At 43.3% G+C, this 16,504-nt stretch overlaps 1 protein-coding gene across 1 annotated transcript in view; it reads left to right on the forward strand.

Annotated features, from left to right (window-relative positions):
* nf2b (NF2, moesin-ezrin-radixin like (MERLIN) tumor suppressor b) overlaps nucleotides 1-16,504 on the forward strand; it is an 89,769-nt gene that overhangs the window by 47,244 nt on the left and 26,021 nt on the right. Inside the window, exons 9-12 of the mRNA XM_068009885.1 lie at nucleotides 1,690-1,764; nucleotides 3,243-3,356; nucleotides 3,470-3,592; nucleotides 11,926-12,143. Coding sequence (XP_067865986.1) covers nucleotides 1,690-1,764; nucleotides 3,243-3,356; nucleotides 3,470-3,592; nucleotides 11,926-12,143 — 530 coding nt within the window. The remainder of the gene's footprint in view (nucleotides 1-1,689; nucleotides 1,765-3,242; nucleotides 3,357-3,469; nucleotides 3,593-11,925; nucleotides 12,144-16,504) is intronic.

Consider the following 16,504-nt stretch of genomic DNA (forward strand, 5'->3'; position numbering starts at 1 on the left):
TGCCGAGTGTACTGTCCTTTCTAATCCCACTTCTCCACAGGTCACAAGATATATTTTTAAAATGTTTACCCAGTTACTGATTCGGTCAATCATCTACTCTATTCTTTATCGCAGAATAAAATAGACCAAGCATGTTTCTTTAATCAACAACAAAATTAACAGTTTGTTATCAAACAAGACTTATCCAGTAACGAAGCAAAGTATTAACATACAGATTGATATATGAAAGTTACCTTTTTTAATTACCTACACACACACACATACTGGACAAAAATACAGAAATTCTCTCTACCAAGTTCTGTTACAAAAAAAAGACAAAAATAAATATTTTGGCCAAATATTTGCTCATTCTTGAAGAATAAAAATAGAAGATATGGAAGGAAGTCAGTTGTCCCTTTTGGTCTGGCATCCAGGTATACGGAGACGGGTCACTGGGATCTTTGCTAAAGCAGTTCTTTTCAGGTGGCATTGAGAATTAATCTGGAAGGTTTTTCCAGCTTCTCAGGAGAGATGCAGCACCAGGGATTTTAGCTCTCCCACTCTGGATCTTTGCAGGGTTTCTTCAAAGAGGTAGAGAAAGAGGTGAGCTGGGAGGTTTTCTTTTTCCTTGGCAGGCAAATCACCAACTGTCTTCAAAACAGGTCACACCCCAACTGAACTGAAAACAATATCGTCCCCAAACTGAAAGTCAACCTCCTGATGTCCATAAACCTTGACATGTGGCTTCTCTGTAAACATCTTCCCCAGGTCACCAAAGTTTCTGTTGCTTATTGAGCTTAAAGCACATGATTTCCAGCACAGGTCATTTTCAAACAACATCTCAAGTGTCCTTTCAGTGAACTTGGATTAAAAAAAAACAGATCCATGGAATCTTTTCAGTTTTAACACATGTCCTCAAAAAAAAAAATTAAAAAGTGGAAGCATCTTTGTAACAGGGGACTCGGGGAGAGTGATCAAGATCACTCCGACAGATGGACATCTATCTGGAATACGCCAAGGGCAAACATTGACTACTTGTGCAAGCAAACAATGCCAGGTATCTCACTAAATCAGTATCAACATAGTAATGAGAAAGTAAGTCAATAAATTAATCTTCTATTTAAAGCTTCTTCACAAAAATGCACATTTGTTGTTTTGATTAATAGTAAGATAAATTTTTAATGCCTTTATCTTTCCGAAAATTATCTCACCTGCCCGCTATGTAAGACAAAAATTGTAATGTGCCTCCCCCCCCCACCCGCTCCACACGAAAAGGTTGGGCAAACTCTGTTCTAGGCCCTGTTTTGAAGTAGTTAAGTATCAAATTAAACTTTCATTTCAAACAAGCTGCGAAATAGCTTATGTAACCACTTCTACACAAGTAATGTTTTACTGAATAAATTGGTATTTTCCTTGCAATCAGGCTATAACTGGGTAAATGCTATGATATCAAAAGTGTTATGCGTCATGATTTAATACAGATTTTGAATACAGTTTTAGCTCCTTGGTGGCCTCGAAGACGCAATATTATCCTGGAGCATGGATTTTCAAATGCTCTTAAGTACTTTTGAATATATGGAATTTTTTTTACACAATCTAGGGATCAGAATGAAGCTTCCTGTGTTTTCCTGCTCCCCCATGCACTACTACATTTTGAAAATAGTAACCAACTTTAAAGCAAACTTAATGCAAACTCTTTTGCTTTTGCAGTTTACCATTAAACCCTTAGACAAAAAGGCAGAGGTTTTCAAGTTCTATTCATCACAGCTCCGAGTGAACAAATTGGTGAGTTTATTTCATTGTGGCAGATTAACTTTACAGCTTTTACGTTATGTTGTAATTACCACACCTATTGATGTTATTTATGTTGCTTGTTTCACATTTTATTTATGATCAGTTCCTGTTTGTACTCGTTTGGCTGAGATTAATAAATCAGTGATAGGGCTTTATGTCTGCTTCCCACTGTTGCACAATGCGTTGGAACAGTAATGTGCTCAGTCACTAATGTGTAGCCATTGTACTTTTGAAGGTTTGGATTACATATTTTAGCAACTTAAGTTGTAAATTTACAGTAATGTAGTTGTGAATTGTTTCAAATGGTTGTAGTATGGATGACCAATCTCCAGAGTTGTTTTGTATTGTGATCTGCAGGGTAGCTATTCATTTGTATCTTCTAATGAAAACATAAAACCAGGTTGAAGTCACAAGATGCAGTCACAGAAGCCTAATGTTTGTTGCCTTTTTGCAGTCTCTAGTGTATGTTCTTGCTTACCGTGACAACCATCAGTGGCAAAATAAAGCGTGTTTCAAGGAGCAGTGATCAGATCCTGTTTGTGCCTTGTATGTCGCAGGGCGTAGCAGTGGTTAGCACCGCAGCCTCACAGCTCCAGCGACCCGGGTTCAATTCTGGGTACTGCCTGTGTGGAGTTTGCAAGTTCTCCCTGTGTCTGTGTGGGTTTCCTCCGGGTGCTCCGGTTTCCTCCACATGCCAAAGACTTGCAGGTTGATAGGTTAATTGACCATTATAAATTGCCACTAGTATAGGTAGGTGGTAGGGAAATATAGGGACACGGTGGGGATGTGGTAGGGAATATGGAATTAGTGTAGGATTAGTAAAATGGGTGGTTGATGGTCGGCACAGACTCGGTGGGCCGAAGGGCCTGTTTCAGTGCTGTATCTCTAAACTAAACTATTCTGTGTGTTCCTGATGCCATCTTAAGGTGTTAATATATTGTTAGCAATATGGATATCAAGTATAAGGCAGATGAAAGGCTCTTTATGGATAATTTAAAAATACTTGGTCTGTGTAATAAATTTGTAACTTATTTTAATCTTTGGGAGACTGAGGTGCCTTTTTTTTAAAGGGATGCATTTTAAAGAAATACATTGTTAAAATGCAGAATTAAGGTAGCCTACAAATCACTGTGCAAACCTTATATTGATTCCTGTCATATAGAAAGCTATGGAATTCAAGGTGAGAGGTAGACATTTTTAAATCAGAACTTGCATTGAGTATAGGAATATTTTTACCAGATATTCAGTTTACTTTGGTAAGGAGTTTCATCTTGTGTTCACAAAACTAATCAGATTGCTCACTATAGCTGCCCTGTTAACATCCCTCAATTTCCACAGCATCTACTACAAAGTGAACGTAAATCGGTTTATGGGAAAATAATCATCTCTGTGCACTCTATTTGCTGGAACATTAAAGGACTTTACTCGGCTAGGTTAATGTAAAGTCACTTTCTTCTGCCTATTTTCAGATTTTGCAGTTGTGCATTGGAAACCATGACCTGTTCATGAGAAGAAGAAAAGTGGATTCAATTGAAGTCCAGCAGATGAAAGCTCAAGCCAGAGAGGAAAAGGCTAGAAAAAAGGTGAATCAGTTCTGTCTTGATATATATAAATTATGTGCAAAATACTTCATTTAATACTAGTCCATTGGCGTAAAGGGAATATTTTCCCTAAAGCATGGATTTTTCTATTTCAGATGGAACGCCAAAGATTGGCCAGAGAGAAAAAGTTGAGGGAGGAGGCTGAACGAGCAAAAGAAGATCTGGAGAGACGGCTTTATCAGTTACAGGATGAGTCTAGGCTAGCGAATGAAGCACTGGTGGGTTAGCTCTTTTAAACTTTTGTGCTCTGCAGTATAGTCTGTATCCATCAATTTTAAATACACATATAAAGAAAACTAAGGTGATATTAGCCTGGCATGTGGAGAAAGGTTATGCTGATTCTATCAATTGTTGACCTGTTTCAAAATTCTTTAGATGTACTGTATGCAGCAAGTCATGTGCAAAATCTTAATTGAATTAAAGTAATTTAATTGTATTAATCACCAGATGTGTTGATGTAGTATACTGTAGCAGACTGGGTAAATATCTCTAAGAGCCTGAATTTGTGGGAAGGAGAGCTTGCCAAATCATTTTGTAGATGTTCTTCGAGGAATTAATGGTCATTGGAAAAGGAAACTTCTATGAATGTGATCTATTTAGACTTCAAAGTTATTAGTACCATGCCATACAGGGTAGGATAGCATGGATTTGGGAGCAAGTTTCTCAAGTTGATTGGAAATTAGATTGAACAAATTAGCATTGAAAGGGAGGAGGTTTTAGAGGGCTTAAAGTGGATAAATCCCCAGGCCCAGATGAGATGTATCCCAGGCTGCTATGTGAAGCAAGGGAGGAGATAGCAGGGTCTCTGACACAAACTTTCAAATCCTGTCTGGCCACAAGAGAGGTGCCATAGGACTGGAGGACAGCGAATGTGGTACTATTCAAGAAGGGTAGTAGGGATAAACCAGGTAATTACAGGCCAGTGAGTCTAACATCAATGGTAGGAAACTATTGGAAAAAATTCTGAGGGACAAAATTAATCTCCACTTGGCGAAGCGGGGATTAATCAAAGATAGTCAGCATGGCTTTGCCAGAGGAAGATCATGTCTAACAAATCTGATTGAATTTTTCGAGGAGGTGACTCGTGTGTAGATGAGGGTAAAGCAGTTGATGTAGTCTACATGGACTTCGGTGAGGCTTTTGATAAGGTCCGCATGGGAGATTGGTCAAGAAGGTAAGAGCCCATGGGATCCAGGGCAATTTGGCAAATTGGATCCAAAATTGGCTTAGTGGCAGGAGGCTGAGGGTGATGGTCGAAGGTTGCTTTTGCGATTGGAAGCCTGTGACCAGTGGTGTGCCGCAGGGATCGGTGCTGGGACCCTTGCTGTTAGTAGTGTACATTAATGATTTAGACGTGAATATAGGAGGTATGAACAGTAAGTTCGCAGATGACACGAAATTTGGTGGTGTCGTAAATAGTGAGGAGGAAAGCCTTAGATTTCAGGATGATATAGATGGGCTGGTAAGATGGGCAGAGCAGTGGCAAATGGAATTTAATCCTGAGAAGTGTGAGGTGATGCATTTTGGGAGGACTAACAAGGCAAGGGAATATACAATGAATGCTAGGACCCTAAGAAGTACAGAAGGTCAAAGGGACCATGGTGTACTTGTCCATGGATCACTGAAGGCAGCAGCACAGGTTGATAAGGTGGTTAGGAAGGCATATGGTATACTTGTCTTTATTAGCCGAGGCATAGAATATAAGAGCAGGGAGGTTATGATGGAGCTGTATAAAACGGTAGTTAGGCCACAACTGGAGGACTGTGTGCAGTTCTGGTCGCCACACTACAGGAAGGGTGTGATTGCACTGGAGAGGATGCAGAGGAGATTCACCAGGATGTTGCCTGGGCTGGAGCATTTCAGCAATGAAGAGAGACTGGATAGGCTAGGGTTGTTCAGTTCAGTTATACAGCACTGAAACAGGCCCTTCGGCCCACCGAGTCTGTGCCGACCATCACACACCCATTTATACTAATCCTACACTAGCTCCATATTCCTACCACATCCCCACCTGTCCCTATATTTTCCCTACCACCTACCTATACTAGGGGCAATTTATAATGGCCAATTTATCTATCAACCTGCAAGTCTTTGGCATGTGGGAGGAAACCGGAGCAAACCCACGCAGACACAGGGAGAACTTGCAAACTCCACACAGGCAGTACCCGGAATTGAACCCAGGTCGCTGGAGCTGTGAGGCTGCGGTGCTAACCACTGCGCCACTGTGCCGCAGAGAAGGCTGAGGGGGACCCTAATTGAGGTATACAAAATTGAGGGGCAGAGATGGGGTAGATAGAAAGAAACTTTTTCCCTTAGTAGAGGTATCAAAAACCAGGGGGCATAGATGTAAGGTAAGGGGCAGGAGGTTTAGAGGGGATTTGAGGAAACTTTTCCACCCAGAGGTTGGTTGGACTGTGGAACACACCGTCTGAAGGGATGGTAGAGGCAGGTACCCTCACAACATTTAAGAAGTATTTACATGATCACTTGAAATGCCATAGCATACAAGGTTACAGGCCAAGTGCTGGAAAATGGGATTGGAACAGATAGGTGCTTGATGGCCGGCACGGACACGATGGGCCAAAGGGCCTGTTTCTGTTTTGTATAATTCTGTGATCTAAATTGGCTAGACTGGCGAACACAAAGGCTGCTTGTGAATGGAGCTGCATTGAGATGGCAAGGGGTTACTGTGTTAAACAGGCAGATATCCATTCACCAAAATGAGGACGCCTCTGACATTCTCTGATCCACAACAGTTTTGTCAATTCACAGTTCAGTCCAAATATCAGTTCCCATTCTTCCCTTCTGGACTAACTTTGTCCAGACGTAACTCCCTGACTGAGGAAACACGCAGCCCTTAAATGCAAACTGCAATGAGCATCACCTGCTCTCTATTAACACTGAATTAAGTCCTGTTTCATTAAAGGGACCAGCATTTTCAGTATGGACGACTGGATGGGTGTCACAGGGATCAGTGTGGAGCCATTGCTATTTACATTCTGTATAAATCATTTGGAGATGCAAACAAATTGGGAAGGAGTTAACCAATAAGGAGGCGACACCAAATACTAAAGGATCTGGATAAGTTTGAGTGGTCTGATAGAATGGCAAGTGATATTTATGTGGCTAAATGCAAGTTAATGAAATTAATAAAAGGGAAGTAAACGATGGGAATATAAACTAAATGGCTGTAGGCTATCAGGGATCTGGGACTACTGTTGGGTAGCTCGCTGAAACCAATATAGTATGCGATAGCAGTAGGGCCCAAACTGGATCTTGAGATACATAGCCAGAGGAATGGAGCACAAATCCAGGAGCTGATAGAATGTGTACAATATGGCTACATGTGAAATTGTGGACGGCGAGCTTCAAAAACTGCACGAGATGCACACCTTGAAGTTGCTGTGATATTTAGTGCGGCAGCTCATTTACATGGAGGGGCGGAATGCCCAACCCCAATGACGTAGAGGGGTGGGCACTCCGTCCCTGGCAACGGTGTCCGGCGCTAGCGCCATCTTTAAAGGGCTTCAGGCCCTTCCAAGGCATTTACATTTTTAAAGGCACAGTTTTTCAAAAATTAAAATTTTATTCATAATTCCAATCCCTCTCCCACCGCCCCATGACTAATCAATTTATTAATTGCCCTCTCCCCCCCCCCCCCAAAAAAAACGTCTTCTGATACTGAACCTCCCCCCCCCCCAACCCAAAATTTAGTAACTTTGACCTTCAACCCCTTCCCACCATCTCCTTAACCAATCGCAAGAGTTTTCCCTGCTCCCACCACCCACCCCACCCCCAGCACCCTGAAAACCTCACCCCTCCCCACCAGTGTGCAGCCTCAGATCTCTGCCCCAAGGCCCTGCCGCCGGCAGTAAAATGGGGCGGGGCGTTCCTGGCATCAGGGATCATGGCGGACCTCTCCTGGAAGTATTTTACGGACCCCCTCACCACAACTCCCGACGTCGGGGGCCTGGTAAAATCCAGTCCTCTGTGTGTAACTCTGGTTGCCATACTACAATAAGGATATTCAGGCATCAAAATTAGTGCAGAACAGGATACCCAACCTAGTTGAAGGGCTTTGAGTACTCAGGAGATGAAGAGCCTGGAATTGTTTATGATGGAGAAGGGGAGATTTTATACAAATTTTCGATTTCTCAAAGGCAGTTGATAAATTAAGCTCTGATAATATGTCTAAGATTACCACAAACTCTAGAACCAAGGAACATGGATGCAAGCTTAGAAGAGGGAAAGCGCACATATATGAGGGAGTGGGCAATTGAAAGGTATTTGGTCTTGGAACTGACCAGAGAGATTGCAGTCTTTTCCAGTCATGCACTTTCCTCGTTTCTTGTCAGTCCTTTTTTTTGGCGATGTCTTCCTTAGAAACATAGAAAATAGGAGCAGGAGTAGGCCATTCGGCCCTTCGAGCCTACTCCGCCATTCATTATGATCATGGCTGAACATTCAACTCATTAGGGCGGCACAGTGGCGCAGTGGTTAGCACCGCAGCCTCACAGCTCCAGGGACCCGGGTTCGATTCCAGGTACTGCCTGTGTGGAGTTTGCAAGTTCTCCCTGTGTCTGCGTGGGTTTTCTCCGGGTGCTCCGGTTTCCTCCCACAAGCCAAAAGACTTGCAGGTTGGTAGGTAAATTGGCCATCATAAATTGTCACTAGTATAGGTAGGTGGTAGGGAAATATAGGGACAAGTGGGGATGTTTGGTAGGAATATGGGATTAGTGTAGGATTAGTATAAATGGGTGGTTGATGTTCGGCACAGACTCGGTGGGCCGAAGGGCCTGTTTCAGTGCTGTATATCTAATCTAATCTAATTAAGCTGTTCCTGCTTTCTCCCCATACCCTTTGATCCCTTTAGACCCAGGAGCTATATCTATCTCCTTCTTGAAAACATACAATGTTTTGGCCTCAACTGCTTTCTGTGGTAGCGAATTCCACAGGTTCACCACTCTCTGGGTGAAGAAATTTCTCCGCAACTCAGTCCTGAAAGGTTTCCCCCGTATCCTTAGGCTATGACCCCTGGTTCTGGACTCCCCAACTATTGGGAACATCCTTAATGCATCTACCCTGTCAAGTTCTGTTAGAATTTTGTAGGTTTCTATGAAATCCCCGCTCACTCTTCTGAACTCCAGCGAATATAATCCTAACCGACTCAATCTCTCCTCATACGTCAGTCCCACCATCCCAGGAATCAGTCTGATAAACCTTTGCTGCACCCCCTCTATAGCAAGAACATTCTTCCTCAGATAAGGAGACCAAAACTGCCCACAATATTCCAGGTGTGGCCTCACCAAGGCCCTGTATAATTGCAGCAAGACATCCCTGCTCCTGTACTTGAATCCTCTCGCTATGAAGGCCAACATACCATTTGCCTTTTTTACTGCCTGTTGGACCTGCATGCTTACCTTCAGCGACTGGTGTACGAGAACACCCAGGTCTCGTTGCATATTCCCCTCTCTTAGTTTATAGCCGTTCAGATAATCTGCCTTCCTGTTTTTGCTACCAAAGTGGATAACCTCACATTTATCCACATTATACTGCATCTGCCATGCATTAGCCCACTCACTCAACTTGTCCAAATAACCCTGAAGCCTCTCTGCATCCTCCTCACAACTCACCCTCCCACCCAGTTTTGTGTCATCTGCAAATTTGGAGATATTACATTTAGTTCCCTCATCTAAATCATTAATATATATTGTGAATAGCTGGGGTCCTAGCACCGATCCCTGCGGTACCCCACTGGTCACCGACTGCCATTTGGAAAAAGACCCATTTATCCCTACTCTTTGTTTCCTGTCTGCCAAACAATTTTCTGTCCATCGCAATACACTACCTCCAATCCCATGCGCTTTATTTTTACACGCCAATCTCTTACGTGGGACTTTGTCGAAAGCCTTCTGAAAGTCGAAATAAACCACATCCTCCTGAAGTCCCCAGCATCACAGATGCCAAACTTCAGCCAATTCGATTCACTCCACGTGATATCAAGAAACGACTGAAGGCACTGGATACTGCAAAAGCTATGGGCCCTGACAATATTCTGGCAATAGTACTGAAGACCTGTGCTCCAGAACTTGCCGCGCCCCTAGCCAAGCTGTTCCAGTACAGCTACAACACTGGCATCTACCCTGCAATGTGGATAATTGCCCAGGTATGTCCTGTACACAAAAAGCAGGACAAATCCAACCCGGCCAACTACCGCCCCATTAGCCTACTCTCAATCATCAGTAAAGTGATGGAAGGTGTCATCAACAGTGCCATCAAGCGGCACTTGCTTAGCAACAAACTGCTCAGTGATGCTCAGTTTGGGTTCCGCCAGGGCCACTCAGCTCCTGACCTCATTACAGCCTTGGTTCAAGCATGGACAAAAGAGCTGAACTCGAGGTGAGGTGAGAGTGACTGCCCTTGACATCAAGGTAGCATTTGACTGAGTATGGCATCAAGGAGCCCTGGCAAAACTGAGGTCAATAGGAATCAGGGGAAAAACCCTCCGCTGGCTGGAGTCATACCTAGCACAAAGGAAGATGGTTGTGGTTGTTGGAGGTCAATCATCTGAGCTCCAGGACATCACTGCAGGAGTACCTCAGGGTAGTGTCCTAGGCCCAACCATCTTCAGCTGCTTCATCAATGACCTTCCTTCAATCATAAGGTCAGAAGTGGGGATGTTCGCTGATGATTGCACAATGTTCAGCACCATTCGCAACTCCTCAGATACTGAAGCAGTCTGTGTAGATATGCAGCAAGCACTGGACAATATCCAGGCTTGGGCTGATGTGGCAAGTAACATTCGTGCCACACAAGTGCCAGGCAATGACCATCTCCAACAAGAGAGAATCTAACCATCTCCCCATGACATTCAACAGCATTACCATCGCTGAATCCCCCACTATCAACATCCTAGGGGCTACCATTGACCGAAAACTGAACTGGAGTAGCCATATAAATACCGTGGCTACAAGAGCAGGTCAGAGGCTAGGAATCCTCAGGCGAGTAACTCACCTCCTGACTCCCCAAAGCCTGTCCACTATCTACAAGGCACAAGTCAGGAGTGTGATGGAATACTCTCCACTTGCCTGGATGGGTGCAGCTGCAACAACACTCAAGAAGCTCGACACCATCCAGGACAAAGCGGCCCGCTTGATTGGCACCCCATCTACAAACATTCACTCCCTCCACCACCGACGCACAGTGGCAGCAGTGTGTACCATCTACAAGATGCACTGCAGCAATGCACCAAGGCTCCTTCGACAGCACCTTCTAAACCTGCGACCTCTACCAACTAGAAGGACAAGGGCAGCAAATACATGGGAACACCACCACCTGCAAGTTCCCCTCCAAGTCACACACCACCCTGACTTGGAACTATATCGCCGTTCCTTCACTGTCGCTGGGTCAAAATCCTGGAACTCCCTTCCTAACAGCACTGTTGGTGTACCTACTCCACATGGACTGCAGCGGTTCAAGAAGGCAGCTCACCACCACCTTCTCAAGGGCAATTCGGGATGGGCAATAAATGCTGGCCTGGCCAGCGATGCCCACATCCCGTGAATGAATAGAAAAAAACATCCACTGACTCCCCCTCAGCAACTCTACTAGTTACATCCTCGAAGAATTCCTGTAGATTTGTCAAGCATGATTTCCCTTTCGTAAATCCATGCTGACTCTGTCCGATTCTACCACTGTTCTCTAAGTGCTATAAAATCTTTGGTAATGGATTCTAGAATTTTCCCCGCTGCCAACGTCAGACTGACTGGTCTATAATTCCCTGCTTTCTCGCTACCTCCCTTTTTAAATAGTGGGGTTACATTAGCTACTATCCAATCTGTAGGAACAGTTCCAGAGTCTATAGAATCTTGGAAGATGACCAATGCATCCACTATTTCTAGGGCCACTTCGTTAAGTACTCTGGGATGCATACTGTCAGGCCCTGGGGATTTATCGGCCTTCAATCCCATCAATTTCCCCAACACCATTTCTCTACTAATACTGATTTCCTTCAGTTCCTCTCTCTCACTAAGCCCTGTGTTTCCCAACATTTCTGGTATGATATTTGTGTCTGCCTTCCTTGCGTATGTTCGCCTCAAGAGTATTTTGGTACAGATTTTTTTTTAAAAAGCATTGTGCAAACAATAATTACAAACTTGTACTAATTTCCTTTAGGTCAATAAAAACAACAAAAATGCATTTACTGTGCTAACTCACAATTTAAGATTAATCCTGGCCTTCACAGAAACTTAACCCAAGATACAGTTTTCAGCATTACATTAAAATTACCAAAATATTAGTCGCATGCAATGATTGAATTAAATGGAATGGCTAGACCTATTAATCAGTTCCAAACACTGAATGATCTGTGTGATGTCTTCCCATCCAAAGACAGTGCCAGCATTGAACTAATGCATGCCAAGGCCTTACAGTTAGAAATAACCCGTTTTAATTGTGCATGTACTGTGTCCAAAAACAAGTAATAGACAAGAAAGCTTACATTTTGTCAGGCTTATTGATTCTCATTCAGGAAATTAATTTTTTTTATTAGATCCGATCAGAGGAGACAGCTGATTTACTTGCTGAGAAGGCACAGATTGCAGAGGAGGAGGCCAAGCTGCTTGCTCAGAAAGCAGCAGAGGCAGAGCAAGAGAGGCAAAGGTTGGAGGTCACAGCCTTGAAGACTAAAGAGGAAAAGCGTCTAATGGAACAGAAGATGCGAGAAGCAGAGCTGATAGCTGTCAAGCTAGTGGAAGAATCAGAAAGAAGGTTGGTTAAATTACATTTGCAAGTCAGTCATTTTGCCTAGAGGATAAAGAGCAAATGCCATTTTCAATTTTATTTAAAGTCATCAGAGGGAGGAAAAAACATGCAGTTGAACGAGTTAGCATTAAATGTTATGGTTATGTGACACTTCCTATAACTATCAGTCTTTTCTTCACACTTTTTTGCCGTCACCATTGATCAGCTCAGTGTAAGACAAAGAAGAGTGACAAAGATTATCAAATGTGAAGAAAGTGGCTAGAAAACTGTAAAATGATAAACTACAAAGGATTTATGAAAACAATCAGTCCTGAATGGTCAGTCAAGAGAACTATGGAGATTATATAATTGCAACACCACTAAACTGCTGCCTGCACTGTCCCAGTAATCTTGGCATCTCCCACGAGTGGATAATAGTGCCTCCAGAATCTGCCCCTCCATGGGTGAGCTTTCTGATGTGGGGAATGCTTCTCATTCTGTGCAACTGTCTCCTGAAACAAAATTGAGGGAATTAGGTGAAGGCTGTTAATTGAAGCATGCCTCTCAGGTTGCATTGGACAGCTGATGTAAATGATCTCATTGGGTAAACCTAATGAGTACTAATGCTGTGGGGGATGAGTTTCTGGAGTGTGTTAGGGATGGTTTTCTAGAGCAGTATGTTGAGGAACCGACTAGAGAACAGGCTATTTTAGATCTAATATTATGTAATGGGAAAGGGTTAATTAATAATCTTGTTGTAAAAGAACCGTTAGGGGTGAGTGACCATAATATGATAGACTTTTACATTATGTTTGAAAGTGAGGTAGTTCAATCTGAAGCCAGGGTGTTAAATTTGAACAAAGGAAATTATGAAGGTGTGAGGGGCAAATTGGTTGGTGTGGATTGGGAAAATACATTAAAAGGTATGACGGTACATAGGAAATGGATAGTCTTTAAAGAAATATTACATAGTTTACAGCAACTATACCTTCCTTCAGGGCCCAAAACCCCCAAATGTAAATGCAGTCAACTGTGGAAAACAAAGGAAGTTCAGGATTGTATAAGATTAAAAGAAAAGGCCTTCAAAGTTGCCAGAAATAGTAGTAAACCTGGGGATTGGGAGGATTTTAGAATACAGCAAAGGACGACAAAGAAACTGATAAAGGGGGAATAGAATATGAATGTAAGCTAGGAAAAAATATAAAAATGGACTGTAAAAGCTTCTATAGGTACGTAAAAAGGAAACGTTTGGCTAAGACAAATGTGGGTCCATTACAGGTAGAGTCAGGAGAATTTATAATGGGGAATAGAGAAATGGCAGAGAAGCTAAATGATTACTTTGTGTCTGTCTTCACTGAGGAAAATACAAGAACTCTCCCAGAATTAGCGATCCAAAGGATTAGGGGGAATGAGGAATTGAAGGAAATTAGTGTTAGTAAGAAGGCTGTATTGGAGAAATTAATGGGGATGAAGATTGATGAGTTCCCATGACCAGGGTGTTGAAAGAGGTAGCTATGGAGATAGTGGATGCATTGGTGATCATCTTCCAAAATTCTATAGATTCTGGAGCGGTTCCTGCAGATTGGAAGGTCACAAATGCCACCCCACTATTTAAGAAGAGAGGGAGAGAGAAAACAGGGAATTACAGACCTGTTAGCCTAACCATCAGTTGTTGGGGAAATGCTAGAATCTGTTCTGAAGGATGTGATAAATGGACACGGATAATAATGATCTGATTGGGCATAGTCAACATGGATTTATGAATGGGAAATCATATTTGACTAACCTGTTGGAGTTTATTGAGGATGTTACTAACAGAATTAAGAAAGGGGAGTTGCTGGATGTGGTATACTTGGATTTTCAAAAGGTCTTTGATAAAGTCCCCCACAGGAGGCTGTTTAGCAAAATTAAAGCACATGGGATAGGAAGTAATATACTGGCATGGATTAAGGATTGGTTAACAGACAGAAAACAGCGCAGGAATAAATGGGTCATTCTCGCATTGGCAGGCTATGACTAGTGGGGTACCGTAGGGACCAATGCTTGGGTCCCAGTGATTTGGATGTGGGGACCAAATGTAATATTTCCAAGTCCGCGGATGACACTGAAGAAGATGCAAAACGGCTTCAAGGGGATTTAGACAGACTTAGTGAGTGGGCAAGAACATGGCAGATGGAGTATAATGTGGAAAAACGTGAGGTTATCCACTTTGGTAGGAGGAATAGATGTGCAGAGTATTTCTTAAATGGTTAGAGATTAGAAAGTGTCGATGTACAAAGGGACCTGGGTGTCCTTGTCAATAAGTCACTGAATGCTAACATGCAGGTGCAGCAAGCAATTAAGAAGGCTAATGGTATGTTAGCCTTTATAGCAAGAGAATTTGAGTACAGGAGTAGTAAAGTCTTGCTTCAGTTGTATAGAACCTTGGTTAGGCCGCACCTGGAGTGTGCAGTTTTGGTCCCCTTAGCTTAGGAAGGATATGCTTGCCATAGAGGGAGTGCAACGAAGGTTCACGAGACTTGTTTCCGGCATGGCGGGACTGTCCTATGAAGAGCGATTGGGGAAACTGGGCCTGCATTCTCTAGAGTTTAGAAGAATGAGAGGTGATCTCATTGAAACCTATAAAATACTTAAAGGGATAGACAGGGTAGATGCAGGTAAGATGTTTCCCCTGGTTGGGGAGTCTGGAACCAGGGGACACAATTTCAAAATAAGGGGAAAGCCACTTAGGACAGAGATGAGGGGAAATTTCTTTACTGAGAGGGTTGTGAATCTTTGGAATTCTCTATGCCAGCAGGCTGTGGAAGCTCAGTCATTAAGTATGTTGAAAGCAGAGATTGACAGATTTCTAAATACAAATGACATAAAGGGATATGAGGATAGTGTGGGGAAAAAAGCATTGAAGTGGATGATCAGCCATGATCGTATTGAATGGCAGAGCAGGCTCGATGGGCTGAATGGCCTACTCCTGCTCCTATGTTCCTATCTGCTGGTCTCAATCTGGTGAAATGGCGAAAGGGGTTTTAAGGTTGTGTGTGCAATTAATTGCTGTTGTGGAAAAGGTGACACAAATGTAAGATCCTGAGTTAGTGCCACCCCTTCTCCCTACCCTTAAGATACAGCAGAGTGTGAAGGGTTGCTTGTGCAGCTACTAATTTTAGAAGAAGTGTTGACCAAGAAAGGAAAGGGAGAGTGGCCCATCTGTTATCTTGCCAGTCCTTGTAATGTCATTAAACTTTTTATAACACTGGTATATAGTTCTGGAGTTGAGTGAAGTGGCATGTAGTGTTGTTGCCATCTCCTGCCCCATTGCATATGAGACACCTTTTTGAGGCTTCCTTCTATGGAGATTCAGCAGCTTTTCTCTCCTTTGGTGCATCTCATCCAAGAGGGGTTGTCTTATTAAAATTGCGTGCTCTCTTTTCTGTCCCCTTGCAGTGCCCTTCTCCCTTTTTGGTCTGCCTCTGCCAGTTCCTCCATTGGAACACATTTTTTGAAAGTGGCATCAAATCACACATGATCCATCCTGTCTCACTACCTGACATTCACCTCACAGAGCTCCACACTTTCCTATTTACCTGATTCTTCCTCAACTTGCTGTTGATCTTTCACCAGTCTTAACTTTTTAAAGGCTCAACTCTTATTTCCAAGTTCTCCAATGCATCGCTCTTAATTTACATGGGTTTTGTGCTACTGAACCACCAGTGGATATTCGGATGAGTTGCCCCTGCCAGCATTGCAGAGAATCAGTAGGTGCAAGTCCCAACTCAATAGGGCAAGACTATTTGATTGTCCATGTTTTGGAGAACAGCAGCCAGAAGACGCTGAGGTTGGTGGGTAGTTCTGCAGTTGCAACTGTTCTGTTTCTGCCTCTGTTTCCTGGTCCAGGACCCTGGAAGATGGTGGGTCTGCTCTGGGAATGTACCCAAACCACCTGATGATCTGGTCTATTAATTTTGGATGTTCTAAGGCCTTGAGAGATGAGGCATACTTTAGATTCACTACACATATCAAATAACCAGACAAACCTGGGCAGAAGGAGAGAATATCGGAGTATCGATGCTGTGAAGTAGAGGCCTGCATTAGGTCGGGAGAAAGATCCCGACCGAACCACAGTGGGTCCGAGCCTGACCCGGCCCGAGTCCCTTCGAATTTGTCCTGAGCCCAGCCCGACCCGAACCCGCCACTACTCGGCTCGACCATCCCTTTACTTACCTTCGTGCCATTGAACCTGTAAGAAGCCGCAGCGTTTGCATGAGACGTCATAGTGATGTCACTCGCTCACTGCGCAGACTGAGTTTCGTCCCGGACTCCCAGCTCAGGTAAGTTTTTTTTTTTTAGTTTTAATACTTACCAGCAGAACACTTATCGTGTGTGTCCGGCCCGAC

The sequence above is a fragment of the Heterodontus francisci genome, chromosome 30 (genome assembly GCF_036365525.1).
Source record: "Heterodontus francisci isolate sHetFra1 chromosome 30, sHetFra1.hap1, whole genome shotgun sequence".
Taxonomy (NCBI): domain Eukaryota; kingdom Metazoa; phylum Chordata; class Chondrichthyes; order Heterodontiformes; family Heterodontidae; genus Heterodontus; species Heterodontus francisci.